General features: G+C 17.6%; 5 protein-coding genes across 5 annotated transcripts, besides 25 other annotated features; 3 read left to right on the top strand and 2 right to left on the bottom strand. All coding sequences in view use genetic code 6, as the record gives it.

Annotated features, from left to right (window-relative positions):
• Window positions 1–31: part of a microsatellite that runs on past the window's edge.
• Window positions 32–1,248: 1,217 nt separating this feature from the next.
• Window positions 1,249–1,274: a microsatellite.
• A 46-nt stretch (window positions 1,275–1,320) lies between these two features.
• Window positions 1,321–1,354: a microsatellite.
• A 3,142-nt stretch (window positions 1,355–4,496) lies between these two features.
• Window positions 4,497–4,541: a microsatellite.
• Window positions 4,542–4,683: 142 nt separating this feature from the next.
• On the bottom strand, window positions 4,684–6,039 carry IMG5_095100 (polyadenylate-binding protein, putative; the record flags this gene model as incomplete). The annotated part of the gene is made up of 5 exons (XM_004035583.1): window positions 4,684–4,697; window positions 4,748–5,118; window positions 5,178–5,331; window positions 5,378–5,790; window positions 5,841–6,039. Coding segments are annotated over 5 exons (1,151 nt in total), but the record flags the coding sequence as incomplete, so codon positions are not given.
• A 198-nt stretch (window positions 6,040–6,237) lies between these two features.
• Window positions 6,238–6,283: a microsatellite.
• A 1,334-nt stretch (window positions 6,284–7,617) lies between these two features.
• Window positions 7,618–7,657: a microsatellite.
• Window positions 7,658–7,716: 59 nt separating this feature from the next.
• Window positions 7,717–7,788: a microsatellite.
• Window positions 7,725–7,797: a microsatellite.
• Window positions 7,787–7,858: a microsatellite.
• Window positions 7,818–7,864: a microsatellite.
• Window positions 7,865–7,935: 71 nt separating this feature from the next.
• Window positions 7,936–7,973: a microsatellite.
• A 1,515-nt stretch (window positions 7,974–9,488) lies between these two features.
• On the top strand, window positions 9,489–13,916 carry IMG5_095090 (hypothetical protein; the record flags this gene model as incomplete). The annotated part of the gene is made up of 7 exons (XM_004035582.1): window positions 9,489–9,573; window positions 9,617–9,810; window positions 9,867–10,060; window positions 10,108–10,199; window positions 10,265–13,047; window positions 13,100–13,826; window positions 13,867–13,916. The coding sequence occupies 7 exons, from the start codon at window positions 9,489–9,491 to the stop codon at window positions 13,914–13,916; spliced, it is 4,125 nt and encodes a 1,374-aa protein (XP_004035630.1).
• Window positions 10,704–10,753: a microsatellite.
• A 260-nt stretch (window positions 13,917–14,176) lies between the features above and the next one.
• IMG5_095080 (hypothetical protein) lies at window positions 14,177–15,195 on the bottom strand (the record flags this gene model as incomplete). The annotated part of the gene is made up of 3 exons (XM_004035581.1): window positions 14,177–14,424; window positions 14,587–14,656; window positions 14,737–15,195. The coding sequence occupies 3 exons, from the start codon at window positions 15,193–15,195 to the stop codon at window positions 14,177–14,179; spliced, it is 777 nt and encodes a 258-aa protein (XP_004035629.1).
• Window positions 14,459–14,554: a microsatellite.
• Window positions 14,492–14,562: a microsatellite.
• A 95-nt stretch (window positions 15,196–15,290) lies between the features above and the next one.
• Window positions 15,291–15,339: a microsatellite.
• Window positions 15,295–15,358: a microsatellite.
• Window positions 15,313–15,358: a microsatellite.
• Window positions 15,317–15,358: a microsatellite.
• Window positions 15,359–16,676: 1,318 nt separating this feature from the next.
• Window positions 16,677–16,749: a microsatellite.
• A 100-nt stretch (window positions 16,750–16,849) lies between these two features.
• Window positions 16,850–16,903: a microsatellite.
• Window positions 16,872–16,945: a microsatellite.
• Window positions 16,874–16,943: a microsatellite.
• A 48-nt stretch (window positions 16,946–16,993) lies between the features above and the next one.
• Window positions 16,994–17,041: a microsatellite.
• Window positions 17,042–17,430: 389 nt separating this feature from the next.
• Window positions 17,431–17,485: a microsatellite.
• A 1,437-nt stretch (window positions 17,486–18,922) lies between these two features.
• Window positions 18,923–19,793, top strand: IMG5_095070 (vacuolar sorting protein, putative; the record flags this gene model as incomplete). The annotated part of the gene is made up of 6 exons (XM_004035580.1): window positions 18,923–18,958; window positions 19,066–19,140; window positions 19,194–19,310; window positions 19,356–19,427; window positions 19,468–19,631; window positions 19,679–19,793. The coding sequence occupies 6 exons, from the start codon at window positions 18,923–18,925 to the stop codon at window positions 19,791–19,793; spliced, it is 579 nt and encodes a 192-aa protein (XP_004035628.1).
• A 526-nt stretch (window positions 19,794–20,319) lies between these two features.
• Window positions 20,320–20,923, top strand: IMG5_095060 (pqlc1 protein, putative; the record flags this gene model as incomplete). The annotated part of the gene is made up of 3 exons (XM_004035579.1): window positions 20,320–20,435; window positions 20,533–20,639; window positions 20,687–20,923. The coding sequence occupies exons 1-3, from the start codon at window positions 20,321–20,323 to the stop codon at window positions 20,921–20,923; spliced, it is 459 nt and encodes a 152-aa protein (XP_004035627.1). The 5' UTR covers window position 20,320.
• Window positions 20,450–20,508: a microsatellite.
• Window positions 20,924–22,087: the final 1,164 nt, after the last annotated feature.

Genomic DNA, 22,087 nt, shown 5'->3' with positions numbered 1-22,087 from the left:
TTTACAAAAAATATGAATTTATTTATAAAAATTTATAAAAAAAAGTTTTTATTATTTTTTATAATTCAACTGAAAAATTGCTAATTTAGTCTAATTTTTGAATATTTTTTTTATTATCTTTTTCCATATTTCTTCTATATATTTTTTTATAATATATATTTATTTGAATTCGTTTTTAATTTTATTTATAATGATTATTTTTATAATTTAATAAATAAATTTTATTAAATATTATGATTTATTTTTATTTTTTATCATTCATTTTTTTAATAATATTATGAAGGTATTCTTCTTTTACAAAACTTTTCCAAAAATATATTTACGATTAAAAAGAAGGTAACTTTTGTATGATAAAAAGCTTCTGTAATTATTCTTTTAGGAAAAGTAAATAAAGATATAATCTATAATTATTTTTTTTTTTTAATTATTATAATTTTCTTTTTGATTTATTTTATCTGAATAGTCTAAATTCTCAAGCATTTTTTTAGATAACTTTTATTGTTTTTCTTGGATTTCTTTTTTCTTTTTTATAAAAGCTCTAATCCAGATTATATTTCTGTATTTAGAGGATCTATTTTAAAAGCTTTTTACAAATCTTCTCGTGCTTCTTTTATCTATTTATTTTATTAAATTAGAATATTTTTTATTTTTTTTACATTTTCTAGCATTAAATTCGCCATTCCTCTTCTATAAAGAGCTTTTACATTATAAATATCTATATTCAATACTCTGCTTGCAAAATTTATAGATTGATTATATTCTTTTAATTTATAATTGCATAATGATAAATTAGAATAACAGGGTAGCTTTTTTTATTTATTTTTAGCTATATAATGATAAGAAAAATTAATTAACCTCTATTTATTCTATATATTTAGTCATCTATTCTTGTGTTGTTATTCTTTGATCTTTTACTAAAAACTAAAATGCTAATACAGCCTTTATTTATAATTTTAATATATTTTGTGGATTTTTAACTTTTTTTATTACTTTTGAATAATGCTTAGTAGCGTTTAAGTAATCATTTTTTTTAAAATAAATGCCTCCTTATTTTTTTTCATATTCAGGTATATCTAGTTTATCCATCTTTTTATTTAATTTTTAAATGTATTAATATTGATTATTTTATTTTTAAAAACATCTTTATAATCATCTTAATATGGTTCCTCATTTTAAAATTCTTCTTAATTTTATAATAATTATTCTTCTTCTTTCATTAATATTTTTTCTTTCTAATTATAAAATAAATATAAATAAGTTATAAATAAGTTATAGACTTTATTCTTTTTTGATTTATATAAATTATAAAATGTATATTTTTTTATTTTATTTTTATATTTATTATATTTTTATAAGAAAATAGTTTTTTTAATCGTATTAAAAAAATGATAAAATTAAAAGTCTTAGAATAAGAAGAAAATTAATATTATTTAATAAAATCCATAAAAATTAATATTTTTGAATAATCTTAATAGGAAAAATAAAAGAATTCACTATTAATGATATTTAATATTTGGAATATATTGAAATACAATAAATTAGATAATTTTTTTTATTTAAAATAATAAAACATAAATTTTTAGGATAATTAAAAGCCTTTTAAGGATGTATTAAATATACTTAAGAATAATATATTTGAAAAAAATAAGTTTAATTAATTTGTAGAGTAAGATTTATAAATTATGCATATTTATATATTTAATGAAATTTATACGACTTTGTAAAAACAAAATTAGACATTATTTAATTATATATTTTAGTAAAACTAGCTAATAAACATTTGTCTAATGAATTTTTATTAAATGATAATATTAATTTTAAGGACACAATTATTTATAAAGAAAATGATAAATAATAATATATTTATGTTCCTTTAAAAATAAAAGAGTTTTTAGAAAATAAAAAAAATATCTAAAAATAATATATTAATAAATAAGAAATGTTTAAAGCTATGGATAATTTAGACTTAAATATCGAATTATGATAAAAAATGTTTTAATTTTTTGTTTTTTTAAATAATTGTATATTTATATTTTATTAATTATTAACTAAAATAATAAAACATAGATTAATTAAAAATTATTTTATTTGTTTACTTAAAAAATATTTATTAAATAATACTTATAAATTATGGACGAATTAGTAGAAGATAGTTAATTTGAAACACCAAATCTTTCAAAAACTAACATTGAAAATAATAATTATTAAGCAATTTAAAATGAAAATAATTTAATTCAAATGAAGAAAGGATTAAGCCGATAAATAAGACTACATAAAATAAAAAATATTACATACTTTGATATAACTGATAATCAAATATAATAAGTATTTATTTTTTTGTTCAAAACATAAAATAAAATAATACAAGTTAGTAATTGATATATTAAAAGAGAAGCACAGAATATAATTAGAAAACTAATTTTTGAAAAAATTTATATAGTTTCTCCCTTTATTTCAAAATAACCCAGGTCTTATTACTTAAACAAATACAATGCTTTAATTATTTAATGAAATGTCAACAGTATCATATAAAAAAAAATAAGTAATTTTCAACTATGGAGAATTTGGATATATTTATTATATTGTTTTGAGAGGAGCAGTTAATTTATTAATACCAAAAACTACAAAAAACGATAATAGATAATCATGTGATACTCCTATAATAAAAAACTAACATTTAGTATCAGATAAATAGAAAGAGAGATCAGAATCTTTTAAATTTAGTGATACATTTGAAGACGATGAAAAAGAAGAAGATTTTTATAAAAAATATTACTCTGATATGAATTTAATAAAAACTTTCTATCCAGGAGAATCTTTTGGGGAAATAGCATTATTAACAAAATAAAGAAGGTATTTAGTATTTTGTAATATATTAAAGATTTATTTTATATATAGAACTGGTACAATGATTTGTAAAGATGATACAGTAGTAATAGTTTTATAAAAAAATGGTTTTGATAAAATATTAGGGACATATCATGAATAATTAAAAATGGACTAATTAGGTTTTTTGAAGAAGTTTTTATTTTTTTAATCTATTCCTAATTCAAAATTAATGTCTATTTTGTTAGACATGAAAATTTTGAATTTTTCATGTAAATAAATGTTATTTAAATAGGATGATGATTGTAATTTTGTATATTTTATTAAAAGTGGAGAAGTTGAATTATCAAACATAATATAAAAAAATAGAAATATTTAAGGGAATCAAATTATTTTTGAAATAAAAAAAGAAATTCCAATTACTATTTTAATGAACTTTAATAGTGTTGGTGGTGAAGATTTTGCTTTTTAAAAAAATAAAAGATCAATTAATGCTTAAATTGTTTCGTCTTTTGCAGAAATTTATGCTTTAGATTTTTAAATATTCTAAAATAATTTAATAAAGTTTAAAAGTTGGGATTTATTTGTGGAAGAAATGAGAATAAGAAGAGAATTTATAAATTAAAGAATACAAGATGTTTATAAAATGTAAAAAAATGAAGACTTTTAAATTATCACTTTACCATCTTTAAATCCTCTTTTAAATAATAGCGATAAATTGTCAGATTAATTCAAATAAAAGTTTTCAAGAAATTTTCAAACAGAAAAGGTAAAGAGAATAATATAAGCAAAGAAAAAAGCTTAGAAACAAATATGTTAAAAACATTAAAACATATAAAATATTTTTACTGAATAATTTTAATAGGGATATAACAGTAATTATTCTTTATAATTTACTAGTAAGTATTCTTAAGATAAAAAAGATTCTTATACAATTCGATAAAACTCTCAATATATTAAATAAAATTTAGCTCTTTTTATTAAAGAAGCTAAGTGATTTTATATTAGAATTATTTATTAAGCTCTTTTTTTTTTTTTTTTAAAAAAAAATAACACTATAACTACAAAAACATAGAAACACAAAAAAAAAAAAAAAAAATATTTTTTTTTTTTCAAATTAAAAAAAAAAAAAAAAGCATATTTTTTATTAAATATAATTTAAAGGAAAAAAAAATAATAATTAATGATTTTGCACAGTAAGTTTTTTTATGTTCTTTATTTATTTTTGAAAGTTTTAATTAAAAATTATATATATAGATATCTCATTATTATTTTTCCTCTAAATAATATTTAAAAATGCATTTATTTCAATTCTTATTTTCTTCAATTAATTAAATGGCTTATTAAATATTCTCTTATCTACTTTCTTTATTATATATAATATCTAACATTTCATTGAAATCAAAAACTTCTACATCAATAAGCATACCAGTAATTTTAGGAACTTAAGTCAAATATTTTTTATCTACTTCAGCTTCTACTAATTTGAAGATAGTTTTTCCGAAAAACTTTTGTTTATCGGAAGGATTTTCAATAGCATCAACTTATTTTTACAATTCTTCTTTTGGAATAATTTATACTGCTGGAGGTGGAGGTGATGGAGTAGTATTAGTAGTGTTATTTTAAGGAGCTTATAAATTATTTCTATTTTGATTGTTGTTATTGTAATTGTTATATTATTTATTTTAGTTATATTATCTATTATTATTATATTAAGGATTATAGTTATTTTGTCTTCTTTGTTATTAAAACTATTATTGTCCTTAATTTTACATAAATTAGGCACGTTATTACATTAATTATTATGACATAAATAAATATTGCATTTGCATATTTTAAATATAATTTTATTATTACTATAACATTTATTACTATTTTTTTTTTTTAAAATTTAAAAATTATTTTATTTATTTAATTTTACATTTTATTAGTTTAAAGGAGCTGGATTTTAATTAACTCTTTTAGTAGTACTATATTCACTTTTTTCTTGTTTAGTTAAATGAGGAGTTACATAAGGATAATCATCTTTGAAAAGGGATGCAAATTGTTTATCTTTTTTTGAGTTTTTCATCAATTCTTTCGCTTATTCAGCTGTTTTGAAAGCTACGATAGCATAACGTGTTTAAATTAAGTTATCTTTTGGACTATTTAAGAAAAAGGAGATTACCTCACCATATTTTTATAATGCTTGCTTAAGAGTATTTTCACTTACTGTATTTTTTATGTTTTTTATGTAAACATTTGAATCTTCACTTTCTTCTTTTTTGTACCATTAGACATCCAAAGGATCATCTTTTATTTTTATTTTTTTTTTTTAAAAAAAATTATTATTTAATTTTTTTTATTTTTACTCTAATAATAGTTCTTCTGATTCATTCCAGTCAATGCAGCTTCAGCTTCTTCTGGCTTTTAGAATGTTACAAAAGCCATTTGTTTATTTTCAAAAGTTCTTTAAGTTTTTATTGTAAAGCTAGTAATAGTTCCAAAATCTTATTGCATTTATTACTTTTTAAAATAAAAAAAATTCATAAATTTATATTATATTTTTTACTTCTAATTATTCTTTATTGACTGAAGATTAAATGTTCTTTATAACAATTTAGCATTTTTCATTTTTAGATGTAGGGTTGTACCTCTCACATTGAATTTTACCAAACTTAGTTGATAAAACTCCATATTAAATAGCACTTTGAGCTTCTGATTCATTTCTAAATACTACTGTAGCATAATGTTTTCCTTAAGATCCAGGATGATGAGATGTTTTAACCTTAGTATGTAATATTTCTCCAAATTTATATTAGTTAAGAGCTTCTATTAAATCTTTGTCTGTAACATCTGATGGCAATCCATTTATAAATACATAGGCGTTGCTATTTAGATTTACTAAGTCTTATTAATAGGGTTTTACTGTTACTTTTTAAGAATATATAATCACATTTTGACTATCAGAAAGTAGCTATTAAGCTTTTATAGGAAAAAAATATATTAAATATTATAAATATATATTTGCTTACCAGAATCTTAAGATTCGAATCCCAAGAAACAATATTTATGATTATGTTACAAGCTTTAAGTTAATTTGATTGCAATTATCTTTCCATATTTTTCTAAAGAGCTTATAATATCTTTTTCTTCAACTTCGAGATCGATATCTTTTATAAATACTTGGAAAATATTAGTGGGTTTTTATTCAGATTATTCTTATTTTTACATTTTTTATTAGAATTTTTTTGTTTTATTTGCTTTATTTTTTATTTATTATAATAAATATTACTTTTTTTTTTTTTTTTTTTTTTTTGATAAATAAATGATTTAAATTTGTATCCTTATTTTTTAAATAAAAAAACATTTTTATTAAACAAATTTATATTAATATAAATATGTTCTTTTAATATATTTAATAAATAATAAAAAATTTATTTTTAAAATTTATTATTAAAATATATTATTAAAATTTTGGATTATTTTATTATATATAAATATATATATTTATGTATAAAATATAAATAATATAAAATAATTATTATATCATTTTTATTATTATTTAGAATATCAATTATATCAATAAATATTTTTAAAACTTTTATTGACAAACTATTTATGTTTATTATATATAAAATAATTATTATACAATACAAATTTATTCAAACTATTTTTTAATCTTTCAATTTTAAAAAAATTTTTAAAAAATTAAAAATACTCAATAAATATTATAATTAAATTTTAAATATTTTTTTATTTAAATTATTTATCAATTTATTAATTTAATTAAATAAATAATAATTTAAAATATCATAAAAATACTTATAAATAAATATTTACTCCTTATTATAATAATAATATATGGAACCATACTATATAAAAATTAAAATATAAATTTTACTTGTTTAACTTTAAAAAATAGACGGTCCTATTAATTACCCAATAATGTTATATTAAATAAGTTTTAACTAAATAAGATTACACAACAATAATAGATTTTTCGAAAAAAATTGAAGCACTTATGATAAACGTAATAAATTTGTTTAGTTTTTTTTTTGATGATATAGAAAATTATTAATTACCATATTTAAGTATTTTTAAATTACTTAAAAGTGAATAAATTTATATATATAGCTTAATGGAGAATCATTATTTAAGTAGTATAATCATTTTAATAAAGCTTATTTTTATTAAAAAAATATTTGGTAAAGGTTTAATATAATAAAGATGAATACATTTACGAAGGGAAAAGTGATCTATATAGAACTTAAAGCATATTATTGATATTAAGGATAATTATTTTAAGTAAAAATTACGGATAAGGCGTTGAGATTTTATGATTTAAAGGATTTAAGTTTTAAGGTGAATATAGAATAGGATGAAAAATAGATATGACAAATATAATTGGAATAATTGAGTTAGCTATTATAATTGATTTTTAAACAATAACGCTAAATTTTTAATGTTTTAACTTTTTATTCATCCATTTAGTTTATAATTTTGTAATTTATTATTTATAAATGGTGTAATAATTTTTTTATAAAAGTATATGGAAAGATAATCTTTAATATGGAAAAGGAAAACTTATTTTTAATAAAAGATTTTGAATTAAAGGGATAAATCAAACAAAAAAATTAAAAGATGATTTTTTTTATTAACTTTATATTAATATTTTTATGTTAAACTATTACATATATAAAGTCGAAACTTTGATTATATACTATTCATAAATTTAATGAAAATATACTCTTATCAACTTATAATTTTAATTAAAATAAACAAAGGTAAAGAAAAGATAAATTAATTTACAAAATTTAAAATAGATAAAAATTTATAATAAATAAAAATTATTTTTAAAATTATTTAAAAAAGTATATAAAGATAAGAAAAATATATATTATATAACTATTAAAAATATAAATAATTTTTTTTTTTTTTAATAATATAATATTTTTTTTATTTTAATAATATAATATTTTTATATTTTAAATATATCTTAAAAATGTATAATATTTAAATTATATATTATAATTATATAATTAAAGTATATTTAAATATTAATTATTTTTCGAAATATTCTTTTACAAAATTTATTAAAATATTTTGCAAAATTGGAATTTCGTTAGAATATTAATTATTTTTATTATATTAATATATTTTATATTTTAAATTTCAAATTAATTATTATTTTATTTAAAAAATATGGTTTTCTTATAAATTCAAATAATATTAATAATTAATTTTTAATTATATTATATAAAATTATTAATTTTAAAATAAATATTAATTTTAATTACTAATAGTTAAAATAATAAATTGATTTTTTAAAATACTTTTAAACATTAAAAAATTATATTTAATATTTATTTTTTTATATAGTAAAATATAAAAAATGAATAAGAAAAAACGTTCTTTAGATATAAAAAGACCATTATCCGATTAATTGTATGATGCATTATCAAATTTATTTCTTTTAATGTTTTTAAAAGATAGTGAAAGAAATAGAACAAAGTCATATTATGTGGCATTAGTTACAATATATTTTTGTTAAATATGTGGTTTTATTATTAGCTTATCTGAAAAAATACCAAAGGACTAATATTTATAATATTTATTTTATTTAAATGAATATATACGCATAACCCCGATGTTTTCATAAATGAAAAGCGACTATATAATATTTATTACATTATTTGTCATGAGTATTTATGAATCATATTTGGTAAGTACGTGTTTAAATTTAAGCTTTTAGAATATAAAAGGTAACTTTGTTTGATTTATTTATAAAAAATAAACTATTTTTTTCATTTATTAATAGAGGATTGTGATGTAATGAAAAAATAAGGAAATTAAATTGGAAATCTTCAATTTTATTTAGAACATTAAAAATGGATATATAGTTTAGTTAAGTTAGATATTATTTTTACTGTATTAGTTTGCGATTTTTAAGGGTCCGAAGTTAATTAAAGATGCTAAAAGTGTTTATATTATGATAAGAATTCATTCCTTTATTATCTTATTATACTTTTTACGATAGTTTTAATTAGTACTACTTTTATTCTTAACTTAATTGTAATTTTAATTTATCATAATCCAGGTAATTGATTAATTATTTATTTAGTTTAAATATTAATTTAAAAGAACTAAATACTGTTAATTAATTAAAATCTAGATATAGTAAATTTAAACTAGTAGAACCGATTTTAGAAGTATTAATGGTATTTATATCTTTTAATTAGAATACAAGTTTAATGATTATTTTAGGACATTTTTTTGCTATTTTTTTACTTTTTGAATACTTTATTCATTTCCCACTTGTTGACAAGAATATATCTGATATTTATGGATGGCTTATTATTGTTTTTGAACTTTTTATGACTCAAATATTAATAAGAGAGTTTACCAATTTGATTACTGATTAAAACTTTTGCATTATTTTTTTTATTTGTATTGTTGTTTGTTTCGGAATTATGAAAACTATTTGGAATAATAAGTTTGTTTAATGTATGTGTATTGATTCAAGTAAATTGAGTGGTATATTTTTTTTAACAAATAAAAATATAAAATATTTAATAAAATCTTTATTTTTATAAGATTATCCAAAATCTACTTGCTTGTATTTAGAAAAATTATGTTAATTGTTTGAATAAAATTCGACTAGTTAATCTTCAAAACTAATTATGTTTGGAGCACTTATTTTACATAAAAAAGATTGCAATACTAATAAATGTCCATGTAAAATGTCTTAATTTAATAATTTAGCAGGTATTTATTTTTAGTTTTATAAGTGTATTTTTTTTGTTTAAAGGCGATGAAAAACCAACTATTTCTGGAGGAATGGTTATTGATTTAGGTAAAGATCTTAAAATAAAAGGAGTTGATTTTCCAAGACTTTCACAGTCAATGGATATTTTCGAAATATGGTTTATGGAATATATTGATTTTTCTTTTGAAAAACTAATTACTGATTTAATAAGAAAAAATTAAGAAGAAGATGCTTAAGTATTTTTGTTTTATTTAAATAATAAAATATTTATTATTAATATATCTTTTAACAGGAAGTTAGTTTAAGATATTGGTTTTTTTTAATAAAGTTTAAAAAAAATTAAATAAAAGCTTTATATTAGAATAAAGTAATGGCTAATTAATTAAAAAATAAAGGCTCATTTTTCTGTACTGTGGAGAGGAGTTTAACTAATCTAATCGAAAACAGAATTAAAGAAAGGGATAAGGCTCATTTCTATTCTTATAGGTATTTCTTTAAGATAATATTTCTATTTATCTTAAATAATAAAATAGTTAAAAAGATAGATATGATGCAGTTAATAACTCGAAATTTGATGTTATGGTAAATTCTGAAACAATAAAAGATAAATTAAAGAAATTATTGGGTAATTAATTATAAATATTTTTTTTTTATTATATCCTTTATTTTATTATTTTTTTTAAAAAAAAGGTATTTTAATTTAAGATAAATGTCAATATTTTGAAAATATGATAAAAGGATTTAATTCTTTAGAAAAAATGAGAGTAGATACACTGGAATTTCTAAAATATGTTTAATATTTTGAGAAAACAATATAAGAAGAAATAAATAAAAATAAAGGCAATATTTATTTTCTTAAATTTAAATCTCTATTAAGTGCATATGTACTTTTTGATCCTTTACATTGTAAAGAGTTAGAATAAGAATTCGATGATGTAATAATAAAAGATAAAGCTTAAGACAGTTCAAATACAATTACTAGTTGTAATATTTTATAAGGAAATGTGGGAAGTATAATTGCAAGTTTTTAATCTTTATAAAATAATGGAAAAATATTAAAATTTTCAGAAAAAATACCTTCTATATTTAGTTATGGACGATAGGAATTTTAACTTATAGTTATTAATATATAAATATATATATTTATATATTTTAATAAAAATAAATATTTATAATTTTTAAAGGAAAATATTAAATTCCTTATTCCTAATTGTATTAGCATTTTACATGATTATTTTTTAAAAAGATTAGTTAATACTGGAGTTGCTAAAAGTGTAAGAAATTTTCGACCAATGTTTGGATTAGATTAAGGAGGATATATATTCAAAGTAAAGCTCTTTATTAATTATTATTTCGTAAAATAAGATGACTTTGCTTTTTCATCACTTATTGTTAAATAACCTTCAAATTTTATGTTTATTATTTTGAATTCGAGTGGTTATATTGAAGGAATTTGTAAAGGTTTTGCCTAATTAATACATGCGGAAGATATGGATTAATAGTTTATGAAGAAATGTCATATAGCTTTTTTAATTCCTCAATTTATGGATTTTTTATAGAAATTTAATAAAAGAGAAGAATATTCGTTTTTGAAATTTAAAATGATAGTTCCAAAAGGTTTTTTTTGTTTTTTTTTTTTTAAAAAAAAAATTAAATAAAAAAAAGATACTATAAAAATGGCAAATAGTTTTATTTAGCATCATTCAAATTTTTAGAATTTAAAATCTTTTTCAAAAGAATGGATAAATAATATAAATAGTTTCACTTGTGGTGTTTAACTCGAAAACAATAAAGAAACTGAATATGAAATCACTTTTAATTTCTATCATGAATTCTTTCATTTAGAAGAATCTGAAGTACTTTTGTATTATGTAGAGATTTAAAGCTATGTGTTTTGGGATGAAGTCTAAAATTCAATATTTAGTACTGGAACTAATTAATCAAAAAATTCGAATAATAATCAAAATTTAAGACTTGTAAATTAAGAACTGCAAGAAAAAGATGACGAAGAAGTTGAAGATGAAGATGATGATTAATAGGAATCCAAAAAACAATTAGAAATTAAAAAATAAGAAGAAGAAGAAGAAGTAGAAAAAGAAATAATAATATAAACAGAAGTTTAATAAGGACTAATAACAACAGAAATAGACGAAAGTAATAACTATTTTTTGAATACATAGCATTAAGAACAAATCAATTAAATTATAAAAAGCAATAATTCAAATGAAGATTGTAATAATAATAAATAATAGAATAACGAAAATCAGGAAGAAGAAAGTAAAGATTCTGTAAAAATAAGTGTAGCAGAAAATGAAGATAAAGTAGATATAGCAGAACACTTTAAAAAAATGAATTAAGCAAATAATAATAACAATAATTATGAATAAGGATCATAATCGAATTCCGTAAATTCCTCTACAAATGTTATCTTAAAGAGTATTATTACTAATACTTCTAGTTAAGATACACCTGCATTTATGCTTTTACTTTATACTGTGTTCTTATTTTAGTTTACTGTTTTTATTACTGTGGTTATTGTTTTAGTTATTACTACTTCTCAAAACTTTAACGATTATACTTCTGGACTTAATGAAATGGGAAGATAAGCAAAATTATTATTGCCGGTTAGTTAAACTTTAATTTCTACGGATTTGGTTTGTCTTAAAAATCTAAAATTGGGATACCAGTATGATATTTAAATTCATAATTTTCTTATTTCTTAAATATAAACAAGTTATGATGATTATAAAGAAGCTCTTTTTAATTTAATAGGAAAACAGGTAAAATATAGTTATCAGAATAGCATTTTTGATTTTACATTAGAGGCTATTGTAAAAGCCGATAATAAAGAAAGTCAAGTATAACTTTATTATACAGAGTTTTTGAAAAAAGTAGGTGAGAGTATTTATTAATTAACTTTAGAAAATATTCAGAAATTAATTTTAGAATAAAATGATTAAAGGTTTATTTTAACAAATAATCTATAAAATATTTATAAACTCGTCCATTAATCTTAAATAGAAGTTAATAATGATGTAGAAAGCCTAAAATCTTCAATTATTACTCTTAATTAATTTTCTGTTATTTTAGCTATTTTCTTGATTATACTTTCCTTTGGATTCCTTTATCCATCATATAGAACTTTGAGATTTAATTCTTAAAGAATACTAATGATAGTTAGTAGAATGAAAGAGGAGGAAACTAACGATATTATTGATAACTTAAGGATTATCTCTAAAAAGTTATATTCTGATGATGATGAATATTTACATTTAGATTTTTCTAATTTGGCTTTAAGAGAATAGTCTGAAAATCAAGTTAAGATTAGTTCATAAAGAAATAAAGCCAAAAAAAGTAAATATTAAAGATAAAATTATTTATATGATCGGATTTCTAAGTAAAATTTGTAATTTTTAAATTTTCTATTCACACTATTTATTCTTTGTTTATTGTCTACTGTTTTTTTCTTAATTGTAAGAATTATTATATTATATTTATTTTTAAATTCGTTTTTAAAAAATATAGATATTTATTTATATGGATTAGTTTTCTTCTAAATTTGGAATTCCGGCTGAAAATTATAAAAATTTTGTGGAAGCTTGTCTATAGTTTTCTGCAATGCAATCTTCGCATAATATACTGATTTTAAATAATTTATTCTTTTAGAAGAAAGGATTTTAATATGTAAGTAATTTAAAAAAATAAGAAATTATGTAATTAAGAGATGATTTATTTTAATAATCAACAACTTTTTTTACAGAAAAATATTTAAATATAGCATTAAGTTCAGAAGGTAATTTTAAAACTAATCTTTATGAATTAATCAGTGGAAGAGTTTGTGATTTAAAAATTTTGGATGAAAAATATAAAAATACTTGTCAAAATAATATGGAAGGACTTCTTAATAGGGGTCTTTTGAATACCATTAAGACTGTTTTTAATATTATTTAAATATAAATGCTAACTAAAGATTGGGTTTAGCTTGGGGAAAGTAAAGAATATTAAGAAAGCCTTATACAACTTTAATTAGTAATTTTTTTTCTTAAAACTATTATTGGTTATTTCGAAGGTGAAAATATAAGGATTAAAGATGAATTTGTAAGTAACTTATAACTTATTCTTATTTTAGGGAGTATTTTTTATGTTCTTATTTTTATTCTTATTATTGGTTTTTATATGAGAAAACTTAAAACAGAATATCTTACTATCAAAAAGGCTATATAAATTATACCTTATAAGAGACTTACTGAAGGTAATTTTTTTTTTTAAATTATTTATTTATGTAAAAAAAGATTAAATGACTGTTTTTCTTTTATAAAAAATTATGGATATTGGAAGATGAAAAAAAAACTATTTTATTTTATTTTATTTTTAGTTAAACTAAGTAATTATCTATCTTTAGAATTTTATAGGTTTCTAAAAGAATAAAAAATATATAACTTTAAAATTGTAAATATAAAGAAAGGTAAAATTTAAAAGAAAATTAATATTAGATTAATATATTTATTTAAAAAAAAAATATTAATATAAAATATATATACTATATTTTTTAAATATTTACTTATTATTTATTTAAATTTTGTATTTGGTTATTTCTTATTCTCATCTTCTCCCGCCATAATCACCTCTACTTACGTACCATCCTGCATTTAAAATGCAAACACCATATCTTTATTAATCAATTTTTTCAATAGTCTCTTCTGCTTAACTTTAATTTGTGAAAATAAGCAAAACTCTACCCATAAGTTCTTTAGTTTTTCTATGTTTAGGAAACCTAATATTATATCTATTTTAAAATCCTGATTTGCCAATAATTTATTCCAAATATTATTTAAATAAATTTTCCTCCTCTATGTAAAAAGAAATTTAAAAAATAAATAAAAAAATAATTATATAAATAATATTTATATAAGAATAATATATAAATATATATAAAATATATATATATATATATATATATATATATATATATATATATATGTATATATTATTTTTTAATTTATGTTAATTACATTCCATTTATTATTGTGTTTTAGGTCCTAAGAAAGGTAAAATATTTGAAATATCAACTAAGTATTCTTCCTATTCAACATTAAAATCGAGATCTTCTAATTTCCTTTATTTTTTTTGTCAGTAACTTATTTAAAATCTTCTTATTATACAGGTTAATTATTTGAATCATTAGGCATAGTTTTAGCATTTTTAAGTTATTCCATTCTTTCTTATTCTTTTTTCATTTTGAGTTTATCAGTAGTAATTCTATCAATTTAATTAACAATATCGATTTCGCCTTTTTCTGCATTCAAATTAGTTTGAATATTTACATCAGCTACTTATACTTTATCTCCTGGTTTTTATTATCCTTTCGGAATATCTATTACTTCGCCAAATTTATCAATTTATTTTCTACTTTTTACTATTTTTCTTACTGGGAATACTAATTTTGTTACTTTTATTGTTTCTTAAATCTTTTAATTTGGGTTTTCACCTCCTTTTTCACGGACATATGTTGATATTTCTACTTTTATTTTAGGCTTACGTTCCTTAGCTTCTTATTCGGCATCTATTTCTGCCCAGTTTTTTTTTATTTATTGTTTATTTTCGGATACTTATGCTGCCATATATTTATATTTTTTTTTATTTTTTTTTTAGATATTATTTATTATTATTTTTGACTCTTTGTTTTTTTTTTATAAAATAATTTCTTTTTTATTCGAAAAAAAAAAAAAAAAACAATAAAATATAAATATAAAAATAAAAATAAATAAATATTAATATATAAATGAGATTAGAAAAATATTATTATTCAATTGGAATAATATCATTAATTACTTCTTGCTTATCAATACTAGGCTCTTTATTTGTAATAGTTTTATATATAATATTAAAGTATTAGAGAAGTTTAGCATTAAAAATGGTTATGTAAATATGCTTAAGTGATTTATTTTCTAATATAGGTTTTTTATTAATACCTTCTTTTGAATTAAATGAAAGACCTAGTATATATTAGAATTCAAATATTTGTTAAATTTAGGCTTTTTTAAATTCTTGGGGAGACTTATCATCCATATTTTGGGTCGGATAAGTATCTATTGTGTTATATTTAACTGTAGTAAAGGAAATTCCTTAATAAAAAATATAGAATAAATAATATATTTTATTTTTGGTGGGTTTTTTAATACCATTATTAATAATTATAATGTAAAAAAAATTAAAATAATTATTAAATAAAATAAAAATAAAGTCCTTTATTTGCACATTCTTATGGAATTGGAAGTTATTAATGTTGGGTTTAGAATGAGGACCCAAAAATTGAAATTGGATTTAAAATTCTAACTAAATAAGGGCCTTTATGGATTATTTTTGTAGTTGTAAGTATTTTTATTACTAAAACTAAAAAGTATATTTATTAAAATCTTAAACTATCAGTTGAAGAAAATAAAAGTCTTAATAAAATGTTCTATTTTCCATATATATTAATTATTGTTGGATTTTGGGGTTCTGTTGTAAGGATTCTAGGTATTTATATATTATTATTTATTTTATATTTATTTTGGAAGAGTTTAATGATATAAATGTTCCTTATTGGCTTTAACTAATATAATTATTATTTGAAAGGAGTTAAGGATTTTTAAATTCTATTCTATATGGATTTTAGCCTGTAATAAAAGGAGGAATATAATAAATGTTTTTTAAAAATAAAAATTAAAATGATTTAAAAGATAATATAGTAAGAAAAGAAACGATTTAGGATGAAGAAAAAATAAATTAAAATTACTTATCTTCTTTAAGTTCAAAAAACTCAATTTATAATCAGCCTTCATAATAATAATAAAAATGAAAATAGATAAATGAAATCACGTTTAAAATAATAAATGAAAAATATTTAATAAAAATCATATTATTTTACAATGTTAAAAATATTTAATTTATTAAAGATAGATGATATATAAAAATTTTTAATATATAATATTATTTAATAAAGATAAAAAATTTATATTATATAAAATATATTTAAATATAAAGAATAAATTAAAATAATTAAATATATAAAAAAGTTATTAATAAATAAAATTAAATTCGGATAGAAATATTTGAATTAAAATATTTATAGAAAAAATAAATATAATTGTAAAATAAAAAAATAATAAAATAAATATAAATATTTATAAAATTAATTTTAAAAATAAAATTTAAAATTTTATAGATAGTATTAAAAATATAATTCGATTTATTTTTAAATATAGATAAATATTTATTTTTAAAATAATTAAAATATATATAAATATATATATATATATATATATATATATATTATATTATTTATATTTTTAAATATATAAATTTATATCTTATTATATTTATTTTTTATTTTTTATTTTTTTATTATATAACTAACATTATTTTTATTATATATTTTATATAGTAATTTATATAATTATAATTTTTATATATATATAAATTTTAGTCTAATATATTTATATTTTTTATGAATGTAATTTAAAAATAATCTATAAATAAAACCAATATTTTTTAAATAATATATCATATATTTTTTTTTATATAAAAATTATTATTTCTATAATAATCTTTTTAAACAATATAAATTTAAAATTTATTTTTATCTTTAAATCTAAATTTTATGTAACTAAATTTTTAATTATAAAATATTAAAATATAAAATAAACTTATTAATATATTTAATTTTTAAATTATTTATATATTATATTTAAAAATAATATATCAATATTTTTATAATGTTTATTTATTAATATTAAATAAAAAGCAAAAATTTTATGAATTTTATTTTTATTTTTAATATTTTCTAAATAAATTTTTTTTACTTTAATTTTATAATTTTTAAATTATAAAAAATATTTTATTTTTAAATAATAAAAATATTTTTATTTTAATAAAAATGAATATTAAATAAACAATAAAAATATAAAAATCTATTATTATATAAAGATTTTCATTAAAAAATCAAAATATATCTCAATAAAATAAAAATGATTTTTAGTAAGCTGCAATAATATTATCAGGATGTGGGAATAAAACAGGTAATTTTTATTATAATTTATTCATATAAATCTTAAAAAAAGGTACTGATTTATACGACGCTGTTTCTATAATGTTAAATTTAGACAAAAATACAACAAATTTTTAATGTTTTTCGCCTCCATAATCAATTATTGAATCTGCTAGAATATCAAGAGGAAACATAAATACTTTAAAATAATTAAATGTTGATGAATTTTAGGCATTATTTATACCTGGAGGCCAAGGCGTGGCAATAAATTTAACTAATTACTAAGAAAAAAAAGAAAATTTTAGCGTAAATGAAGACTTGGAAAAAATAATATTAGATTTTCATAAATAAAAAAAGCCAATAATTACTTTAGGGTTAGGTACAATAACTATAGGAAAAGTTTTGTAAAAATATAAACCTTCTTTAACAACTGGATAAAGTAATGATAGGGATATCGCATTTTAGTTTTGGAAAAATTAAGAAGCTATTAAAATTTTAAAAAATTTAGGATGCAATGTATTTGAAAGAGGAGGAAAAAGCATATAAATTGACTTTTAAAATAGACTTATTTCTACACCGTCATCTAATTATTAAGGAAAAGGTTTTGGGGTTAATTAGATGAATGTTATGGAAAAAATTGCAGTGATTACAAAATAATTATATTTAGGATAAGATTTAGATGTTTAATATTTTATGTTTAAATAAAATAATAAAAATTGATAATATAATATGAGATTTTATAGTAGATCTTTTTTATGATTTTTTCGTATGTATATATTTTATGGTTATTTTTATTTTATCTTTATATAATTTTATATGTATTAATTTCTAAAAATTCTTATATATAAATAAAATACATCCGTTTTTATAAATAAATGAATTAATTTAAATTACATTTGATTATAAACTATATTAATAAGAATATAATCAATAGTTTTAAATCAAATTATTAATAAAATAAATGAAATAAAAACAATATTAATATTTTCTAATAAAATGATGTTAAACTAAATAATAATAAAAAAAAGAAAAGCACGTATACTATTAATATTTTAGATGCCTAATATAATGCTTTGGTGAGTTGGACTGGTGTCCAGGACGGGTTTCAAGCCCGTGGGTGTCGAAAGGCACAGGAGTTCAATTCTCCCTCCGAAGCGATTTATTTTTTATTGAAAGAATATAATATATAAAATAATTATTCAAAATTAAAAAAGAAAAAAAGAAAAAATTCAATTAAAAATATCTATTTTTTATTATATAAATATATTTATTTTTTTAAAAAAAATAAAAATATCATAATATAAAAAAAAAAATTAATAATGGCTGAAAATCACGAAGAAGAAGAGTTTGGAGAAGTATTTATTTATTCTTAATATATATATTATATTTTTATATTAGAATATATATTTGTTTCTTTATTTTTTGTTTATATTTATTTATAACAAAAAAATATTAAAAAAAGCTAGCTGTAGTTTTTGGAGATTTCCATATACCAATGCGTTCTACAGATATTCCAGATTAATTTAAAGAATTAATTGTAAAAATTCAATTAACAAATAGCATTTTCATTTTTAAGCAATAAAAATAAAGGTTCCAAACAAAGTTTAATATGTAATGTGCACTGGAAATATTGGTTCTAGAGATACTTTAGATTGGGTAAAATCATTATCAAGTAATTGTCATATAGTTAAAGGAGATTTCGATGATGTATTTTAAATAAATATATAACCCTTTTATTATTTTATAAAATAGAATAATGATTTTCCAGAAATAAAAACTATTAAAATTGGCAATTTTAAAATTTCATTAATTCATGGACATTAAGTATTTTTTTATATTTTTTTAATTTAAATTTTCTTTTAAGGTTGTTCCTTGGGGAGACGAAGAAGCTTTATATAATTAATTAAGATAATTAGATACTGATATATTGATTAGTGGACATACACATGATTAAAAAGCAAGCAAAATTGATAAAAAATATTTATTAAATCCTGGTTCAATTACAGGTGCTTATAGTCCAATTACGAAGTATATATATTATTATTTTTATTTATTTATATATATATAAAAAAAAGAAATATTTTGCCATCTTTCTTGCTTTTGGAAATAAAAGAAAAATCAGTTGATGTTTACTTATATTAATTATAAGATTCTGAACTTAAAATTAAAAAAACAATTATAACAAAATGAATTATTATAATTTTTTTTAATGAAGTTTTTTTTATTTTTTTAATATATAAATAAATTAGTATTTTTTTTTACAAAAAAAAAAAAAAATTATATTTTTTTCTTTCTTGATAAAAAATTATAAAAATATTATTTAAATTTAATAGATATTATAAAAAAAAATTTAAGAAAAATAAAAAAAAAATGGATTATTTAATTGACACAGGTTTTTATTTTTATCATCAAAATATTTTTTTATTTGTAAATATTTTAAAGGAATGGTTATAGGACCAGTGTATGGTTATTATGCTCAATATTAAAAAGTAAAAGAAGATCAAACAGTAGGAAATTTTAGTATCGATGTATGCGCAATATTAATATTTGCGAATATTTTAAGAATTTTATTTTGGTTTGGAGAATAATATGAAATACCTTTATTATTGCAATCAATATTAATGATAATGACTTAAGTATAATCAAAATATACAATAAATAAATCTAATAAATTAAAAAATATATAGATAATCTTATTAAATTAATGCATTAAAATAATGTATTATGATAAATAAAAAGAACATATAAAAGAGATAAATGAATTAAATATTGGAATTGCATCTTCTAAATTTTGGAATAATTTTTGGAGATGGTATGATTTTAAAAATTATCGTAAAATAAATTAAATATATATATATATATATATATTTAAATATATATTTATATATATATATATATATTATATCTAATTTTTTTTATAATTAAAAAGTTTAAGCAATTATGACATTTGCTATTTTATCAACTATGATTACTTTAAGTTTTGTTTAAAGTCATTTATTTGTATAATCTTTAGGCTTAATTAGTGCATTAATTGAAGTAAAATATGTTTTTTTATTTATAAATATAATTTAATTATTATAAAGGCTACACTTGGATTTCCATAAGCTATTTAAAACTTTAGAAATAAAAATGCTTGTGGAATCAGCTATGGATTAATAGGGTCATGGTTTTTGGGTGATTTTTTCAAAACTTTTTATTTTATTTATACTGAAGCTCCTTTTTAATTCCTTATTTGTGGAATTACTTAATTAACTGTTGATATTTTTATCATTGGCTAAATATAGTTTTATAATAATAAACCTTAAATTTTAATAAAATGATTTTTTTTTTTTTTTTTTTTTTAATATTTATAATTATTATATATAATTATTTTTAAATTTATATTTATTTATATTAATGGTATTTTCTTTCTTAATTTATTTATTTTTTAAATTTTTTATTTCTTGGATTTTTTTATTTTAATAATCGAAAAAAATAAATATGAAAGAAAATGATTATGAAGTAAAATAAAAATAATTATAACTTATAAAAAATTAAACAAAAAAAGAAAAAAATAGTAAGTATTCTAAAAACAAATCCCAGAGATAGGACAAAAGAACAATTAGAGTATCTTCAAAAACTACCTGTTCCAATATTCAATGAAAATTATAATCCTTTTTCTTTATTATATTGTAGATTCATATAATATGAGGAAATATCTTAAAATCAAATTTTATTTTCTTAAAGTAAACAAAATAAATAAATAAAAAACAAATATACCCAAAAAAAAAACAAAAAGAAACTAAAAAAAATATCATAGTATTAGTAATAAAAGGAAATATAGGGATAATAAATAAAAATCAAAAAATAGTAGGGGCATATAAAGATCTAGATTGTTTTACTTATAAATAAATTTCTTAATAAGTTTAAGATTTCTAAGAAATAAAAGCACTTAAAAATTCTTTATTAGGTATAATAAATGAAAAAACTTAAAATGAAATACTAAGCCCTTTGATATAAAATAAAGATTGGAGGTTAATAGATTTTTTAATGAGTATCCCATTAATATAAAAAATGAGTTTAGAATAGATTACTAAGATAGCAAGCTCTTTTGTATGTGAAAGTTTTGGTAAAAATGGATTGGTTTTTGGGGAAAATTAGATTAGTTAGTATTTTTATATAGTTAAAAATGGAGTTTTCGAAATTAGGAAAATTTTCAATTAATAAAACAAAAAAGAAAATGACAAAAAAAATACAAAATAAGAAGATAATAATAAAATTAAAAAATTTTATGTAAAGAATTTACTGTAGTTTTTTTATTTTGATATTTAATGTATTTTAAATTTATAATATATATATAAAAAAATAGATTAGAAATATAAATCCTGGTGAATGTTTTGGGGAAGAAGATATTTTATAAAAAAAAAATAGATAATTTTCCGCTTATTGTTAAAGTCTATAAGGAGAACTAGTTTTTGTAGATTTTTAATGTTTTTTATAGAGCA

Source organism: Ichthyophthirius multifiliis (genome assembly GCF_000220395.1).
Source record: "Ichthyophthirius multifiliis unplaced genomic scaffold scaff_1120509250771, whole genome shotgun sequence".
In the NCBI taxonomy this organism is placed as follows: Eukaryota; Ciliophora; class Oligohymenophorea; order Hymenostomatida; genus Ichthyophthirius; species Ichthyophthirius multifiliis.
Note: the sequence above shows the minus strand (reverse complement) of the source record. Positions and strands in the feature narration are given on the sequence as shown.